At 48.3% G+C, this 15,914-nt stretch overlaps 1 protein-coding gene across 3 annotated transcripts in view; it reads left to right on the forward strand.

The window, feature by feature from the left end:
* The window catches only part of pdxka (pyridoxal (pyridoxine, vitamin B6) kinase a), a 38,064-nt gene that overhangs the window by 21,765 nt on the left and 385 nt on the right, over positions 1-15,914 (forward strand). For all 3 annotated transcript variants that reach the window (XM_051708560.1, XM_051708563.1, XM_051708562.1), the window contains 7 exons: positions 491-574; positions 842-876; positions 1,073-1,158; positions 1,644-1,689; positions 7,901-8,012; positions 14,542-14,678; positions 15,407-15,473. In XM_051708560.1, the coding sequence (XP_051564520.1) occupies positions 491-574; positions 842-876; positions 1,073-1,158; positions 1,644-1,689; positions 7,901-8,012; positions 14,542-14,678; positions 15,407-15,473 (567 nt within the window). The remainder of the gene's footprint in view (positions 1-490; positions 575-841; positions 877-1,072; positions 1,159-1,643; positions 1,690-7,900; positions 8,013-14,541; positions 14,679-15,406; positions 15,474-15,914) is intronic.

A 15,914-nucleotide genomic window follows, 5' to 3' on the forward strand; every position in this document is an offset into this window, starting at 1 on the left:
TAAAAGCAGAGCCAGATACATGACAGTGGTCAAAGATGTCTGTTTAGTGCATGCTTATGTTAAAAATTATTCAAAAATGTCCAGATGTGTCCCCTTTGGTGTTTAGGAATAGTGAGGCCACACTTGGCCTGTTGTCTTGCTCTCTCTATCTGTTTCTGAACTGAAGCAACAGTGGGCGGGGCCAAGGGTGCGATAATGTAGAGGTGGTCATGAATTAATGGGCCCCCAAATGACGTAGGGTAGTCGAGGAAGTAGAGAACGATGCGTTTTTGCAGCTTGGTTTCAATAAATGCTTTTATTGCATTGGGGATTAAGTTTTCAGTTCTGAAATTTACAGTATGTTTTTATAGTAGAAAAGACCTCTTATATGTCAAAATATCTAGGAAAGTTTGATTCTTCATGACATGACCCCTTTAAATGTAATACTATTATTCACAATTTGTTTAAGGAAAAAAATTACTAGATATGTTTTCTTACCTTCTTTTTTCAGGGTACACTAGGGATGATACATTTTTGCACATGGTGGTGGACATTGTACAGGAGCTGAAGAGGGCAAACCCGAACCTGGTGTATGGTGTGTCACTAATAAACCTGTAGCTAGAGACTCAATGTGTCCTTATATAGCTTACTCTGTAGGAATGCATGAACCACTGGTGATTTTACTGGTAAATTGTAAGTTAGTCATATGATTGGAAGGGGTAGTTGTTTTGCTTTTGGCTTGACTGGGGAGGGGGTGTGCAGATGGAATTATGATCCAAAACATCTTAATAATGATCCGAAACATTTCATGAAGCCAGTAAGACTACACTATTTATTGTGCAGATTTTTGTTTCTCTTGTAGTGTGCGATCCTGTACTGGGAGATAATGGGGCTATGGTGAGCATGTCTATGTTGTTCCCTTTTTGCCAAATGATTAAAAATCTCCTTAAAATAATTGACAAGTTATTAATTTTACTAATAATTTCATTGCCATAAATGTAATTCATGAATCACTTAAATGTGGTGAATAATGTGGAGTTAAGAGTAGTTTTGAAAAAGCTGATCACTTTGTCATGGTCTCCTTTATTTCTAGTATGTTCCTGAGAATTTGCTACCCATCTACAGGGACAAAGTAGTGCCAGCTGCTGATATAATCACTCCCAACCAGTTTGAAGCAGAGTGAGTGCCTTGTTATGGATTTAATATGGTTTTAAGTTTGGACACACCTACTCATTCTTTATTATTATAATTTTCCACATTTTAGAATAATAGTAAAGTCATTAAAAATTATGAAATAACATAAATGGAAGTAAAGCGATTATGTACTCACACAAATGTTGAGCAAATCCAAACAATTCCCTTCACTCGCCAGTCCAATTCATTCATTTAAAGAAAGTTAGATATACATTTTAGTTTTGTGAAGAAATTCAGGTCCCAATTTATATTTGCATACTACAACACTAATTTCAAGCATTCAGATACAAGCTTTTAGATTAAAAAGTTTTAATTGTAGGATCAACTAATTATCTTACTGGGATGAAAACTGTTTTTGCATGTTTTGCATCTATTTCAAGCATGCAGCTCAGCCCAAAAAACAGCTGTCTGGGTGAGACTCACAATGCTGATGGCTGCGAATATTTCAGTTTCTTTTTTTACTCTCACAGATTGCTCACTGGTAGAACCATCTGTACAGAAAAAGATGCAATTGACGTAAGTTTTCACCATCTGTTTCCTTCACAACTGCATATATTCACAGGTGTCAGGATGTAACGTTAAGGATTTTTTTCTGTTAGTGCGGTTGGGCCAGTAAAATTATACATCTTTCACAATTCATTGTTGTTTGTACATGTGCCAGGAATAGTATTTGTATTCTTCATTAAATGTTAAGTTATTCTTTACAATAAACAATGGCATACAATGCAAAACATTATTGATTCATTTTAAATTTTCAGCCCATTCTTACTGATGCCTCCAGAACTTTCACAGATAGCTGTGAAAAACATCTCTAAATGTAATAACAGTGTCACAAATAAATATAAAAGATGGTGACTTTTATAACATTGGAAAGTTTTATCACAATTGATGCATTGTTATTTAATATACAAGTCCAAAACTAGGCACGGGTTCATATGTCAAATCTTAATTAACTGACAGACAATAGCTTTGTATGCTTTTGGGTGTTAAGCGCAGCATTTGGGTTGCACAAAGCTCCAGTCACACAGCTCATATCATGTGGGGCTCTCGCATTACATGACGTGTCTGACATAGTTGTCCAGTAGAGTTTTGTATACACAGCATGAGTTTACCAAAAATACATTTGGCCGGTTATATATGTTCCTGGCCTATGTAAAGTCCTGGTTACTTGCGTAACCTCCGTTCCCTGATGGAGGGAACGAAACGTTGTGTCGATGTAGTGACACTAGGGGTCACTCTTGGGAGCCTGAGACACCTCTGGTCTTTGATAAAAGGCCAATGAAAAAATTGCCAAGCTGGTATGCAACCACTCATTCAGGTTTTATGCTGAGGAGCCGAGACAAGGTCCTGGCCATTTCACGGGTAGTTCAGCATTGTGGCAGGAGGGACACAACGTCTTGTTCCCTCCGTCAGGGGATGGAGGTTACGCAAGTAACCAGGACATTCCCTATCTGTCACTCACTCTACATTGTGTTGATGTAGTGACACTAGGGGTCCCTATACAAAATGCCACAACTGGCTGAACTGTGTTACGTGAACTGGCGATGTGTAACGGGCAGACCATTGTGTGCCTCGTAGCCAGCGCACCAGGCCGACACGTAACCTCCCCCAACACTGTTATGAGTGTCGAACGGCCCTCTGGGGACAGTCGACTACCCAAAAGATAGAGACGGGCTAGCCCAGTCGTGGCCTCTTATCCCCTTTTTTTTCCCCCACTCCCCCCAAAAAAGGGGGATTAACCGACTGGGCCGACCAGGTCTAGTCGGGGGGTGTCCCTCCCAAGGGAGGACACCGCAGAGACCACACCCCGCCCAGAGAGGGGAGGGGGGGGTAGGTATTTAAGTGGAAATACATCACATGGTCTTGCTGAGCTATATCAGAAGTATGCCATGTGGAGAAGTCCCATGGTAGGTCCTACCCTATGGGGGAGGAGTTACTACAAGCATTATGACTGGGGCAGAGGGGAAGACGCAGTTTGCCAACAGGGAAACGAATTAGCGGAAGATATATGTTGCATGGGATTACCTACGGGGAACCGCCACATGTGGAGCACCTACCCCAGTACAGGGCTTTAGTTTGCACGTGTACTGGGCCGGCAGCGAGTCTCTCCGCAAACTCATCTGCCACAGGACTCGGAGGAAATCAACAAGGGAACACGGTTTGTGAACACTACTGGGAGTTAACGGCGCACATCTTCAGCACAGGGGAGGTGAAAGGCACTATGCGCAAGCGATACACCTGGCCGGCTGTCCCGGACTTACCTGCCACTACACGGGACGAAACCGGTTCCACCCGGAGGTTGTAGAACCTCGCAAAGGTATTGGGTGTTGTCCAGCCCGCTTCTCTGCAAATGTCTGTTAGAGAGGCACCCCAAAACAAAGCCCAGGAGGCCGCTACACCCCTGGTAGAATGGGCTCTTAGCCCAACCGGGGGCAGCACGTCCTGGGCATGATATGCCATAGTTATGGCGTCAATGAGCCAGTGGGCGATCCTCTGCTTGGAGACAGCGCTTCCTTTCCGCTGTCCACCAAAGCAGACAAAGAGCTGCTCAGAGACTCTAAAGCTCTTGAGTGTGATCCAAATAGATGCGTAAAGCACACACCGGACATATCAACGTTAGGGCTGGGTCTGCCTCCTCCTGGGGCAGCGCTTGCAGGTTCACCACCTGGTCCCTAAAAGGGGTCGTGGGAACCTTGGACACATAGCCCGGTCGGGGTCTCAGGATCACGTGAGAGTAGCCCGGACTGAACTGCAGGCACGTTTCGCTGACAGAGAACGCTTGTGGTCTCCTACCCTCTTGATGGAAGTGAGCGCAGTCAGGAGGGCAGTCTTCAAGGAGATTGCCTTAAGCTCAGCTGACTGCAAAGGCTCAAAGGTGGCTCTCTGTAGACCCTGAAGAACTACAGAGAGGTCCCATGAGGGAACGAGGGATGCAGCCTCCTGGTGCCTCTCAGGAACCTGATGATCAGGTCGTGGTTCCCTAAGGACTTACCGTCCACTGTGTCGTGGTGTGCCGCTATAGCAGCTACATACACCTTCAAGGTGGAAGGGGACAGCCGTCCTTCCAACCTCTTTTGCAGGAAGGAAAGCACCGATCCGACTGCACATATCTGGGGGTCTTCCCGTTGGGATATACACCACTTAGCGAACAGACGCACACTTAAAGGCATACAGGCGCCTCGTAGAGGGGGCCCTAGCCTGAGTGATCGTGTCTACCACCGCGGGTGGTAGACTGCTTAGGTCTTCCGTGTCCCATCCAGGGGCCAGATATGGAGGTGCCAGATGGTGCCCCGTCCCTGAGAAAGAAGGTCCTTCCTCAGGGGAATTCGCCGGGGGGGGCTGTCACGAGGAGCGTGAGGTCCGAGAACCATGTCTGGGTGGGCCAGTAGGGTGCTACCAGGATGACAGGGTCTGTGCAAGTAGGCTCACTGGGGGAAACTCATATTTGCGCAGTCCAGGGGGCCAGCTGTGTGCCAGCGCATCTATACCGAGAGGTGCCTCGGTAAGGGCGTACCAGAGCGGGCAGTGGGAGGATTCATGGGAGGCGAACAGGTCTACCTGTGCCTGTCCGAATCGACTCCAGATCAGCTGGACCACCTGAGGGTGGAGTCTTCACTCTCCCCTGAGGGTAACCTACCGTGACAGCGCGTCCGCTGCAGTGTTGAGGTTGCCCAGGATGTGACAGGCTCGCAGCGACTTGAGGTGCTGCTGACTCCTGAGGAGGAGACGGCGGGCGAGTTGTGACATACAACGGGAGCACAGACTGCCTTAATGGTTGACATATGCTACCGTTGCCGTGTTGTCTGTCCGAACTAAAACATGCTTGCCCTGGATCAATGGCCAGAACCTCCGCAGGGTGAGCAGAATTGCCAGCAACTCGAGGCAGTTTATATGCCAATGCAGCCGCAGGCCCGTCCATAAGCCGGCGGCTGCTTGCCCATTGCAAACAGCTCCCCAGCCCATCTTGGAGGCATCTGTCGTGACCACGACGTGCCTGGAGACCTGCTCTGGGGGAACGCCTGCCTGTAGAAACACGAGGTCGGTCCAAGGGCTGAAGAGGCGGTGACAGATCGGCGTGATGACCACGCGATGTGTCCTGCGGCACCATGCCCATCTCGGGACTCGAGTCTGAAGCCAGTGCTGAAAAAGATCATATGCTTCAACCCGAGCGGAGTGGCCACTGCTGAGGATGCCATTTGCCCCAGGAGCCTCTGAAAGAGTTTCAGTGGAACCGCTGTTTTCTGTTTGAACGCCTTCAAAGAGGTCAACACCGACTGTGCATGCTTGTTCGTGAGGCGCGCCGTCTTTGAGACTGAGTCCAACTCCAAACTGAGAAAAGAGATGCTCTGAACTGGGAGGAGCTTGCTCTTTTCCCAGTTGACCCGAAGCCCTAGTCGGTTGAGGTGCAAGAGCACCAGGTCCCTGTGTGCACACAACATATCCCGAGAGTGAGATAGGATTAGCCAATCGTCGAGATAGTTGAGAATGCGAATGCCTACTTCCCTTAATGGGGCAAGAGCTGCCTCTGTGACCTTCGTGAAGACGCGTGGGGATAAGGACAGACCGAAAGGGAGGACCTTGTACTGATACGCCCGACCCTCGTATGCAAACCGCAGGCAGGGTCTGTGTCGAGGTAGAATCGAGACATGGAAGTACGTGTCCTTCGGGTCTACCACCGCAACCAATCTTGAAGCCGGAAACTCGCTAGAATGCGTCTTTGCGTCAGCATCTTGAACGGGAGTCTGTGTAAGCCCGGTTCAGTACTTGCAGTTCCAAGATTGGCCGCAACCCACCGCCTTTTTTCGGTACAAAGGGACAGGCTCTATCATATCCTTCTGTAGAAGGGTGGCGATCTCCGTGTGTAAGGTAGCAGCATTCTCGCCCTTCACCAAGGTGAAGTGGATGCCGCTGAACCTGGACGGATGCCTGAATCTCGTCGGACGTACCGGCAGGTGGGGCCTCGCGGCTGGGTGGAGCCTGAGGTGCAACACCGTGTCGTGGCCATATCGAAGTACTTACCTGGCTCCTTGTGACCACCCCCGGAACAGCCTGGGACGGGGGAGGAAGAGGCCTGTCCTCGTGACCCGTGGAGACTGTCACATCGGGGGCGGATTTGTGCCACAGCTGGGCGCTCAGGAGTGGGGAGACTGCTGCTGGAGTGCCAAACCTGCCCAAAAATGAAGTGGTGGACGGTGGTCATGATGACGGCCATGCACACCGGATATGTGACCCAGGGAACAAGGAAACCGCTCTTGCTGAACTCTTGGCTACCGCAGCCACTTGGGCATGCAGCACAATTAAATGCAAAGGTAACAAAAGATTCTCCTCCCGGCCCTCCACCGGTGGATGGAGTGGTCTGCTTACCAGCTCCAGAGCAGCGGGTTTCGTCGTCCCTGGGTCGCCCATCTCAGGGGCGCTTCGAAGCCTTTTGTGGGTTTTAGTGGCCGCGAGACGGCTGGCGTCTGCTTCCTGTGGTGGGCTCCACGCCAGGGCCGGGCCTCAGGAGCGGGCTGCGGTGGAGCCGGTGCAGTCACCGCAGGGGGATGCCCTTGGCGACGAGCAGACAGGGCGCGGGATCTTGAGCCGTGCCGGGGATGTGCCAGATAACCTCCATCTGCTGCTTCACCGCTGAGAACTGCTGGGCAAAGTCCTTGACGGTGTTGCCGGACTGGCCAACTTGGGAAATGGGGGCAGCAAGGAACCATGCCTTTTTGGCCTCTCCCATCTCGACCAGGTTGAGCCAAAGGTGGCGCTCCTGGACCACCAAGGTGGACATCGCCTGCCCGAGAGACCGCGCCATGACGTTCGTCGCCTGGAGAGCCGCGCCCGACTGGACGAGCCCGCTCTCCGATACTGCGCTCGAGAGCTCAACCTTCCTGGGCCAGAGGACTCATCTGGAAGCCCGATAGGGGCAGACGAGTGTGCTGGGGAATGGGAGGTCTGTGGGGGGGATACCCGGTGGAGGTGGTCCCATTGGGGTCCCCAAATCGCCCCCAGTGCTAGCCGCGCTGGCCTCATACCCGTGGGTAGAAGGATCGAGGCGGGGAGCCTCTGGGGTGGCTTGCTTTCTTACGAAGGTAAGCCGTGAATGCATCGCTGCCATGGACATGTTCTCGCAATGAGTACATGACCATCCACGAACACTGTCTCCGCGTGAGCAGCGCCCAGACACGAAAGACACTGATCGTGGCCGTCAGAGGGCGAGAGATAACGAGCGCAACCAGGAATAACACACAAACGGAAGGCATCTTTAAAAAGACGCGTCTTTAAAAAGACATTCCGTGTGTGCCGCTCTTTTAGATAAATATACTGTTTTCGAGAAATATACTCTTATTTCTGCTGAAGCGCCCAGGGGCATTTTCTGCAGTGCACCAGTGCAGGGGGGGAGAAGCCGCTGAAATGCGCCGTCAGATCCAGCAGAGGTGAATGAACAATCGTGGGAATTCAGCTCAGTGAGCATGACCGTTCGGCTCCGAAGAGAAAATCTGAATGAGTGGTTGCATACCAACTCCTTTTATACACGTATGTCCGGGGGAGTGGTATGCAAATACCACTCGGCAATTTTCATTGGCCTTTTATCAAAGACCAGAGGTGTCTCGGGCTCCCAAGAGTGACCCCTAGTGTCACTACATCGACACAACGTCGAGTGAGTGACAGATAGGGAACCCTGTATGTAAAACTGCAGAGCATTTCAGAATGAACAATCAAACAACTGGTTGTGTTTCAGGTGATGAACTTGTTGCATTCAAAGGGTCCAGACACAGTGGTCATCACTAGCTCGGATCTGCCCTCTCCTGTGGGTGATCAATACTTGGTTGCCCTGGGGAGCCAGAAAAGAGGTAGATATTGTCTTATACTCATTTAAACTCCCACCAAACAATAAAGAGGCTAGTGCAAACAAACTCATAACCCTTGCTATGCCTTCCCTCATTTCCTCTTCCTTCATTTTCTGCACAGAATAAACGGCAAAGGTACTGTCAAAATGTATTTCTCTTTGTGCCGTTAGGCAAAGACGGACACAGACAAGTTGTGTATTATTTTTTAAAGACAACATGAAATTGTTTGAGTGGCGTTTTCTCCTGTATTGACATATTCCGTATTTAAACAGGCAGGACATATTAAAGGGCTTGTCCCTTTTTTATATATATATCCAATAGACTTAAGTTATGTTGCAGTCATATACCATGATTTGCTAGTTTTCTGCAGATGGTATTAGAGGGAGGGACATTCTCATTCTAGAGAGCATTTGATCAGGCAAAATTTTGTGTAGTGCAAGATGACTCATCAGTAGTTTTGGTCTGTTTTTCTGGATGAGAAAGACTGCACATTTTGTATATTGGCTTGAGGTTAATTTTGACATCTTTTATAGGCTTATTGGCATATAGATGGCTTCAAAACTAATAGACATAGACTGAAAGCCACAAAACTCCAATGTTGATTATATTTATCTCAGAGCTGCAGGTCTGGCAGTTTATCTGTGTTTACAAAACTGTTAATACTAACTTCTGATTGGATGAGCCATGCTTGAGGCCGTTGTGAAATGCAAATAAACGCACGATTAAAGGTACACTGTATATTAATGTGCCAAGTTGCTACGGTACTTGGCAAATGTAAACAGCCTACAGCTAAAGTTACAGTACAAACAATGATAACCAGTGTTTGTCATACTATGTGCTGCCTTTATCTCTCCTGCTGCATATTGAATGGACTCTTACTTTATTAGAAGACATTATAATCAATATATTTAAATAAACATCAAATTAGTCAATATTATAATACATTTTATGTCACTGGATTACATGTGGTGAAATTGACATTTGTGTACATGTATGTATGTGCTCGTATATAGTATGTGGGTGTTTCTTCAACTTTGGGCACTTTCATGTCTCAGGAATTGATTTATATACTGTATATATATATATATATATATATATAAAAGATTTCAGCTTGTTTTATTTTTGTTATATGAAGGTTTCATTAAAAATAAATTGGAAACTTTTTACAAGGCCATCATCTTTTATTTTTTGTACTTTTCAAATGTAAAATACAAGTTATTACATGTTTAAAACTGAATAAAGAGTGAAATAATCAAACCATTTCAAAATTAAATGTGTGGCAGTTAAAACTGTCCCACAGTTGTTGTGTCTTTTCTACCACAACAAACGATTTTAGCTCTAAAAAGTTTTTTTCTTCAAAAGTTAGTGTTAACCAGGTCAAAAAAAAGTTTCAGTGAACAGCATGCTTGAGATAAAATATAAGACAAGTGATGTTCGAAGAAAACTGAAATCAAGTAAATATCAATCAAAATATCAAAAATAGCAGAATATTTTTATTGGGTGTCATTTCCAATCAAGCTGTAATTTTTTAAAATTACACAAAGTGTGAAAATATTGTGTGTACTTGGGATGCATAAGATCTTAGCTATGAAATTAGCCTTAGCAAAGAAGCCATTTTTAATGTCATTTCCATCAGTGTAATTTTCACCAAAGATTTCAATTAAACACAATACAGAATTTTCATAACTTTCGGAAAAAATGAAAAATTACATAAATCTCCTGTGATGCATGTACATATTGTACACTGTTGGAAATTTTTAGTAGACAAATAAAATAAATATATGTTTAAAAAAAAAAAAAAAAGTCCACAGTGCTAAAAAGTGCCTGAAGTTAAAGAAACATCCTGGTTACTTGCGTAACCTCCGTTCCCAGATGGAGGGAACGAGACGTTGTGTCGATGTAGTGACACTAGGGGTCACTCTTGGGAGCCCGAGACACCTCTGGTCTTTGATAAAAGGCCAATGAAATTTGGCGAGTGGTATTTGCATGCCACTCCCCCGGACATACGGGTATAAAAGGAGCTGGTATGCAACCACTCATTCAGGTTTTATGCTGAGGAGCCAAGACAAGGTCCGGTCATTTCAGTGGGTAGTTCAGCGCTGTGGCAGGAGGGACACAACGTCTTGTTCCCTCCATCAGGGAACAGAGGTTACGCAAGTAACCAGGACGTTCCATATCTGTCACTCACTCGATGTTGTGTCAATGTAGTGACACTAGGGGTCCCTATACAAAATGCCACAATTGGCTGAACTGTGTTACATGAACTGGTGGTGTGTGATGGGCAGACCACTGTGTGCCTCGTAGCCAGCGCACCAGGACGACACGTAACCTCCCCCAACTTAGTTAAGAGTGTCGAACGGCCCTTTGGGGACAAGTCGACTACCCAGAAGATAGAGACAGGCTAACCCAGTCATGGCCTCTTTTCCCCTTCTTTTTTTCCACTCCCTAAAAAAGGGGGATTATACGACTGGGCCGCCAGGTCTAGTCAGGGGGTGTCCCTCCCAAGGGGAGGACACCGCAGAGACCACACCTCGCCCAAAGAGGGGGGGATATTTAAGTGGAAATAGCAAAGCCAGTAATAATACCATGTGGAGAGTCTCATGGTAGATCCTACCCAACGGGTGAGGAGTTACTACAAACATGGAGACTGTGGCAGAGGGAGCTCTGCCCAAGGAAGTTGCAGTTTGCCAACATGGAAACAAATTAGCGGAAGAGATACATCGCATGGGGTTGCCTTGGCGGTTGACATATGCTGCCGGTGCTGTGTTGTCTGTCCGAACTAATACATGCTTGCCCTGAATCAACGGGCAGAACCTCCGCAGGGCGAGCAGAATTGCCAACAACTCAAGGCAGTTGATGTGCCAATGCAGTCACGGGCCCGTCCATAAGCCGGTGGCTGTGTGCCCATTGCAAACAGTGCCCCAGCCAGTTTTGGAGGCATCTGTCATGACCACGACGTGCCTGGAGACCTGCTCTAGGGGAACACCTGCCTGTAGAAACGAGAGGTCGGTCTAAGGGCTGAAAGACGGTGACAGACTGGCATGATGACCATGCGATGTGTCCCGCGGTGCCATGCCCATCTCGGGACTCGAGTCTGGAGCCAGTGCTGAAGTGGTCTCGTATGCATCAACCCGAGCGGGGTGGCCACCCCTGAGGATGCCATATGCCCCAGGAGCCTCTGAAAGAGTTACAGTGGAACCGCTATTTTCTGTTTGAATGCCTTCAAACAGGCCAGCACCGTGCTCGTCCATGAGGCATGCTGTCAAAGAGACTGAGTCCAACTCCAAACCGAGGAAAGAGACGCTCTGAACCGGGAGGAGCTTGCTCTTTTCCCAGTTGACCCGAAGCCCTAATCGGCTGAGGTGTGAGAGCACAAAGTCCCTGTGTGCACGCAACATGTCCCGAGAGTGAGCTAGGATTAGCCAGTCGTCGAGATAGTTGAGAATGCGAATGCCCACTTCCCTTAACGGGGCAAGGGCTGCCTCTGTGACCTTCATGAAGACGCGAGGGGACAAGGACAGGCCGAAAGGGAGGACCTTGTACTGATACGCCTGACCCTCGAATGCAAATCGCATGAAGGGTCTGTGTGGAGGTAGAATCGAGACGTGGAAGTACGCATCCTTCAGGTCTACCGCCACGAACCAATCTTGATGCCGGACACTCGCCAGAATGCATTTTCGCGTCAGCATCTTGAACGGGAGTCTGTGTAAAGTCCGGTTCAATACTCGCATGTCCAAGATTGGCCACAACCCACCACCTTTTTTGGTACGATGAAGTAGGGGCTGTAAAACCCCTTCTTCATCTCGGCCGGAGGGACAGGTTCTATTGCACCCTTCCGTAGAGGGTGGCGATCTCCGTGCGCATTGTCCTTCACCAAGGTGAAGTGGATACCGCTGAACCTGGGCGGACGCCTGGCGAACTAAATTGCGTAGCCGAGTCGGACGGTCTGGACCAGCCATCGCGGTGGATTGGAAAGCGCAAGCCACGCATCCAAGCTCCGCGCGAGGGGGACCAAAGGGACAATCTCGTCAGACGTACCGGCGGGTGGGGCTTCGCGGCGGGGCGGAGCTTGAGGTTCCACACCATGTCGTGGCCGTGCTGAGTTCAGGGGCATCGAAGTACTTACCTGGCTCCTTGTGACCACCTCCGGAACAGCCTGGGACAGAGGAGGAAGAGGCCTGTCCTCGTGACCTGTGGAGACTGTCACATCAACAGGATTTGTGCCACAGCTGGGTGCTCAGGGGCGGGATAACCGCCGCTGGAGCGCCAAACCTGCCAAATAAAGTGGTGGACGGTGGTCGTGATGACGGCTGTGCACACCGGATACGTGACCCAGGGAACAAGGAAACCACTCTTGCTGAACTTTTGGGTACTGCAGCCACTTGGGCATGCAGCGCAATTAAATGCAAAGGTAACAAAAAGATTCTCCTCCCGGCCCTCGACTGGGGGATGGAGTGGTCTGCTTACCAGCTCCAGAGCAGCGGGTTTTGTCGTCCCTGGGTCACCTGTCTCAGGGGCGCTTTGAAGCCTTTCACGGGTTCTTGGCGGCCACGAGACGGGTGGCGTCTGCCTGCGGTGGGTTCCACACCGGGGCTGGACCGAAGGAGCGGGCTGCGGCGGAGCCGGTGCAGTCACCGCAGGGGGATGCCCTTGGCGATGAGCAGACGGGGTGCGGGATCCTTAGCCACGCCGGGGCAGGATATGCCGGATAGCCTCCGTCTGCTGCTTCACCATCGAGAACTGCCAGGCAAAGCGAACTGCCGTGTCGCCGAATAGGCCAGCCTGGGAGATAGGGGCAGCAAGGAACCGTGTCTTGTCAGCCTCATCCATTTCGACCAGGTTGAGCCAAAGGTGGCGCTCCTGGACCACTAATGTGGACATCGTCCACCCGAGAGACCGCGCCGTGACCTTTGTCGCTCGGAGAGCGAGGTTGGTCGCTGAGTGCAGTTCTTGCATCAATCCCGGGGTGGAACTACCCTTGTGCAGTTCCTTTAGCGCCTTGGCGGACTTGCAGGAGAGCCATGGCGTATAGGGCGGAGGTGGCTTGTCCAGCGGCACCATAGACCTTGGCCGTCAGAGCCGACGTAAACCTACAGCCCTTGGACGGGAGCTTTGGGCACCCGTGCCAGGTGGCAGTGCTCTGCGGGCATAGGTGCACCACGAGCGCCTTTATCCACCGGGGGGATTGCCGAATAGCCCTTGGCCACCCCACCATCGAGGGCGGGGAAGCTGAAAGATCAGGACCGGGCAGTAAAAAGTGCCTCCCACGACCTTGTCAGCTCTTCATGCACTTCCGGGAAGAAAGGAACGGGGGCGGGGCGTGGCTTTGAGCGCCTTCCCGGGAATGCATGTCGTCATCTCTGCATCAGCCTGTCGCCGGGCAACCGCACCCAAAGGGAGGAGCCCAGCTGAGGCTTCCGCGTCCGACTGGACGATCCCGCTCTCCGATGCTGCACTTGATAGATCATCACTTTCGCGGGCTCCGGGGGCGGGGCGTGAGACGAGCCGGCGGACTCATCTGGAAGCCCGATCGGGGCAGACGAGCGTGCTGGGGAATGGGAGGTCTGCGGTGGAATACCTGGCGGAGGCGGTCCCATTGGGGTCCCCAAATCGCCCCCAGTGCTAGCCGCGCTGGCCTCATACTCGTGGGTAGAAGGACTGAGGCGGGGAGCTTCTGGGGTGGCTTGCTTTCTTATGAAGGTAAACCACGACCGCATCGTTGCCATGGACATGTTCTCGCAATGAGTACATGACCCATCCACAAACGCTGTCTCCGCGTGAGCAGTGCCCAGACATGAAAGACAGTGATCGTGACCGTCAGAAGGCAAGAGATAACGAGCGCAACCAGGAATAACACACAAAGTAAAGGCATCTTTAAAAAGACACGTCTTTAAAAAGATATTCCGTGTAGTGCCGCTCTTTTAAAGAAATATACTCTTATTTCTGCCGAAGCACCCAGGGGCATTCTCTGCAGTGCACCAGTGCAGAGGAGGCACTGGTGCACTGCGTCATCAGATCCAGCAGAGGTAAATGAACAGTCGTGGGAATTCAGCTCAATGAGCATGACCGTTTGGCTCGGAAAAGAAAATCTGAATGAGTGGTTGCATACCAGCTCCTTTTATACCCGTATGTCCGGGGGAGTGGCATGCAAATACCACTCTGCAATTTTCATTGGCCTTTTATCAAAGACCAGAGGTTTCTCGGGCTACCAAGAGTGACCCCTAGTGTCACTACATTGACACGTCGAGTGAGTGACAGACAGGGAACACCAATGCTTGCATTTATGCTTTATATACATTTGTTAAAATATTTGCCAGCCTACGGAGGAGTGTTCCTCCCAAAGTTTGCTTACTCACTCACTGGGGGGTTTGTAGCAGCTATTCTTAGTAAAGCTACTTTAAACAATATTATGTATTGTGAAAAGAGCCACACTGATATTTTCAAAAGCATAATTCTTGAAAAGTGGTTTCTGTCTTGGCTGAGGGCTTCAGCCCCATTTTGCATCTGACTATATACTTCTGTTGTTCCTCAGTAAGACCAGATGGTACAAAAGTGACCCAACAGATCCGTATGGACATCCCCAAGGTAGATGCTGTGTTTGTGGGAACAGGAGACCTGTTTGCTGCAATGCTGCTAGCATGGACACACCACCACCCAAATGATCTGAAGGTAAACAAAATTATATTTATATATAATTTATATAAAGTAGTTTTACCTTTGCATTTAGAAAATTGTACACAGTGACCCCAAAAAGTATTTGGACACTTAAAAAAGTATGAATACCATCGCATTAAAGGTGCTGTTAGCAATTTTTTTCACGGAAAGGCATTCAAAAAAATGTCCTACTCCCTGAAAAATATTAATGAAATAAGTGTCATGAGATATCTCACCAGTCTCTGTGACAGCTCTAGACTTTGTGGCTGCGGGCCGCGGTCTCTGGTGCTTTCTACCTGTCAATTATTTAGCATGTTCTCATTGTATTTTAGTTGCAGCAAATTATTGAGGCTTACTGCCATTTTTATGCTGTGTTGTTCATAACCGTTGTCATTTGAGGGTGCTGTTTTGCTGCTGCTGTTTTTAACAACTGTTTCTGCAGGATATGTCAGTCTTAAAGCTCATTTTGGTATCTTTGGAGTACAGGGTTTTGGAAAGAGGGGCGTGGCTAATCCAATGTTCTTAGTCTCTTAGAAGTAGAATGGCTAAAATCGCTTACAGCACCTTTAATAAATGCCAAGTGGCATTTATTCGAAACAAAACGGCACAAGCATAAGCAAAACATTTCCAAAAAAGAATTTTTAATTTTAAATATATTGACAAGTTTTATAGATATATTGACAAAATACAAAACGGTGGAACATTTTAATTATAACCCAGTGCTCTTGATGTGTTGTTTACAGACAGCCTGTGAAAAGACTGTTTCAGTCATGCATCATGTCATTAAGAGGACTATTACTTATGCTAATGGTAAGAGCTTATGATAACTTACTGTATGGACCAGATACTGTTTGTCTGTGTATTGTGCAGAGTGTGATGTATCTTGTTAATATATTGCATTTGTTTAAAAGTGACTTTAATAATATTAATGATAATTATGATAATGCTAACTGAAATGTAGTATGAGTTACAGATATGTTTTAAACAAATGTATTTATTTAAAATTATCTTCAATGGAAGGAATAGTTCATGAAAAGTCTGTCATAATATACTGAACCTCATGTTGTTTTAAACCTGTATTTCTTTCTTCCGCTGAACACAAAAGGAGATGTTAGGCTGAATGACAGTCTCAGTCACCATTCACTTTCATTGGATGGATAAAGAAAAGATGCATTGAAAGTGAATGGTGACTGATTTTAACAGACCGCCTAACATCATCTTTCTTGTTCTACAGAAGATAAAGTCATACAG

Source organism: Myxocyprinus asiaticus, chromosome 10 (assembly GCF_019703515.2).
Source record: "Myxocyprinus asiaticus isolate MX2 ecotype Aquarium Trade chromosome 10, UBuf_Myxa_2, whole genome shotgun sequence".
In the NCBI taxonomy this organism is placed as follows: domain Eukaryota; kingdom Metazoa; phylum Chordata; class Actinopteri; order Cypriniformes; family Catostomidae; genus Myxocyprinus; species Myxocyprinus asiaticus.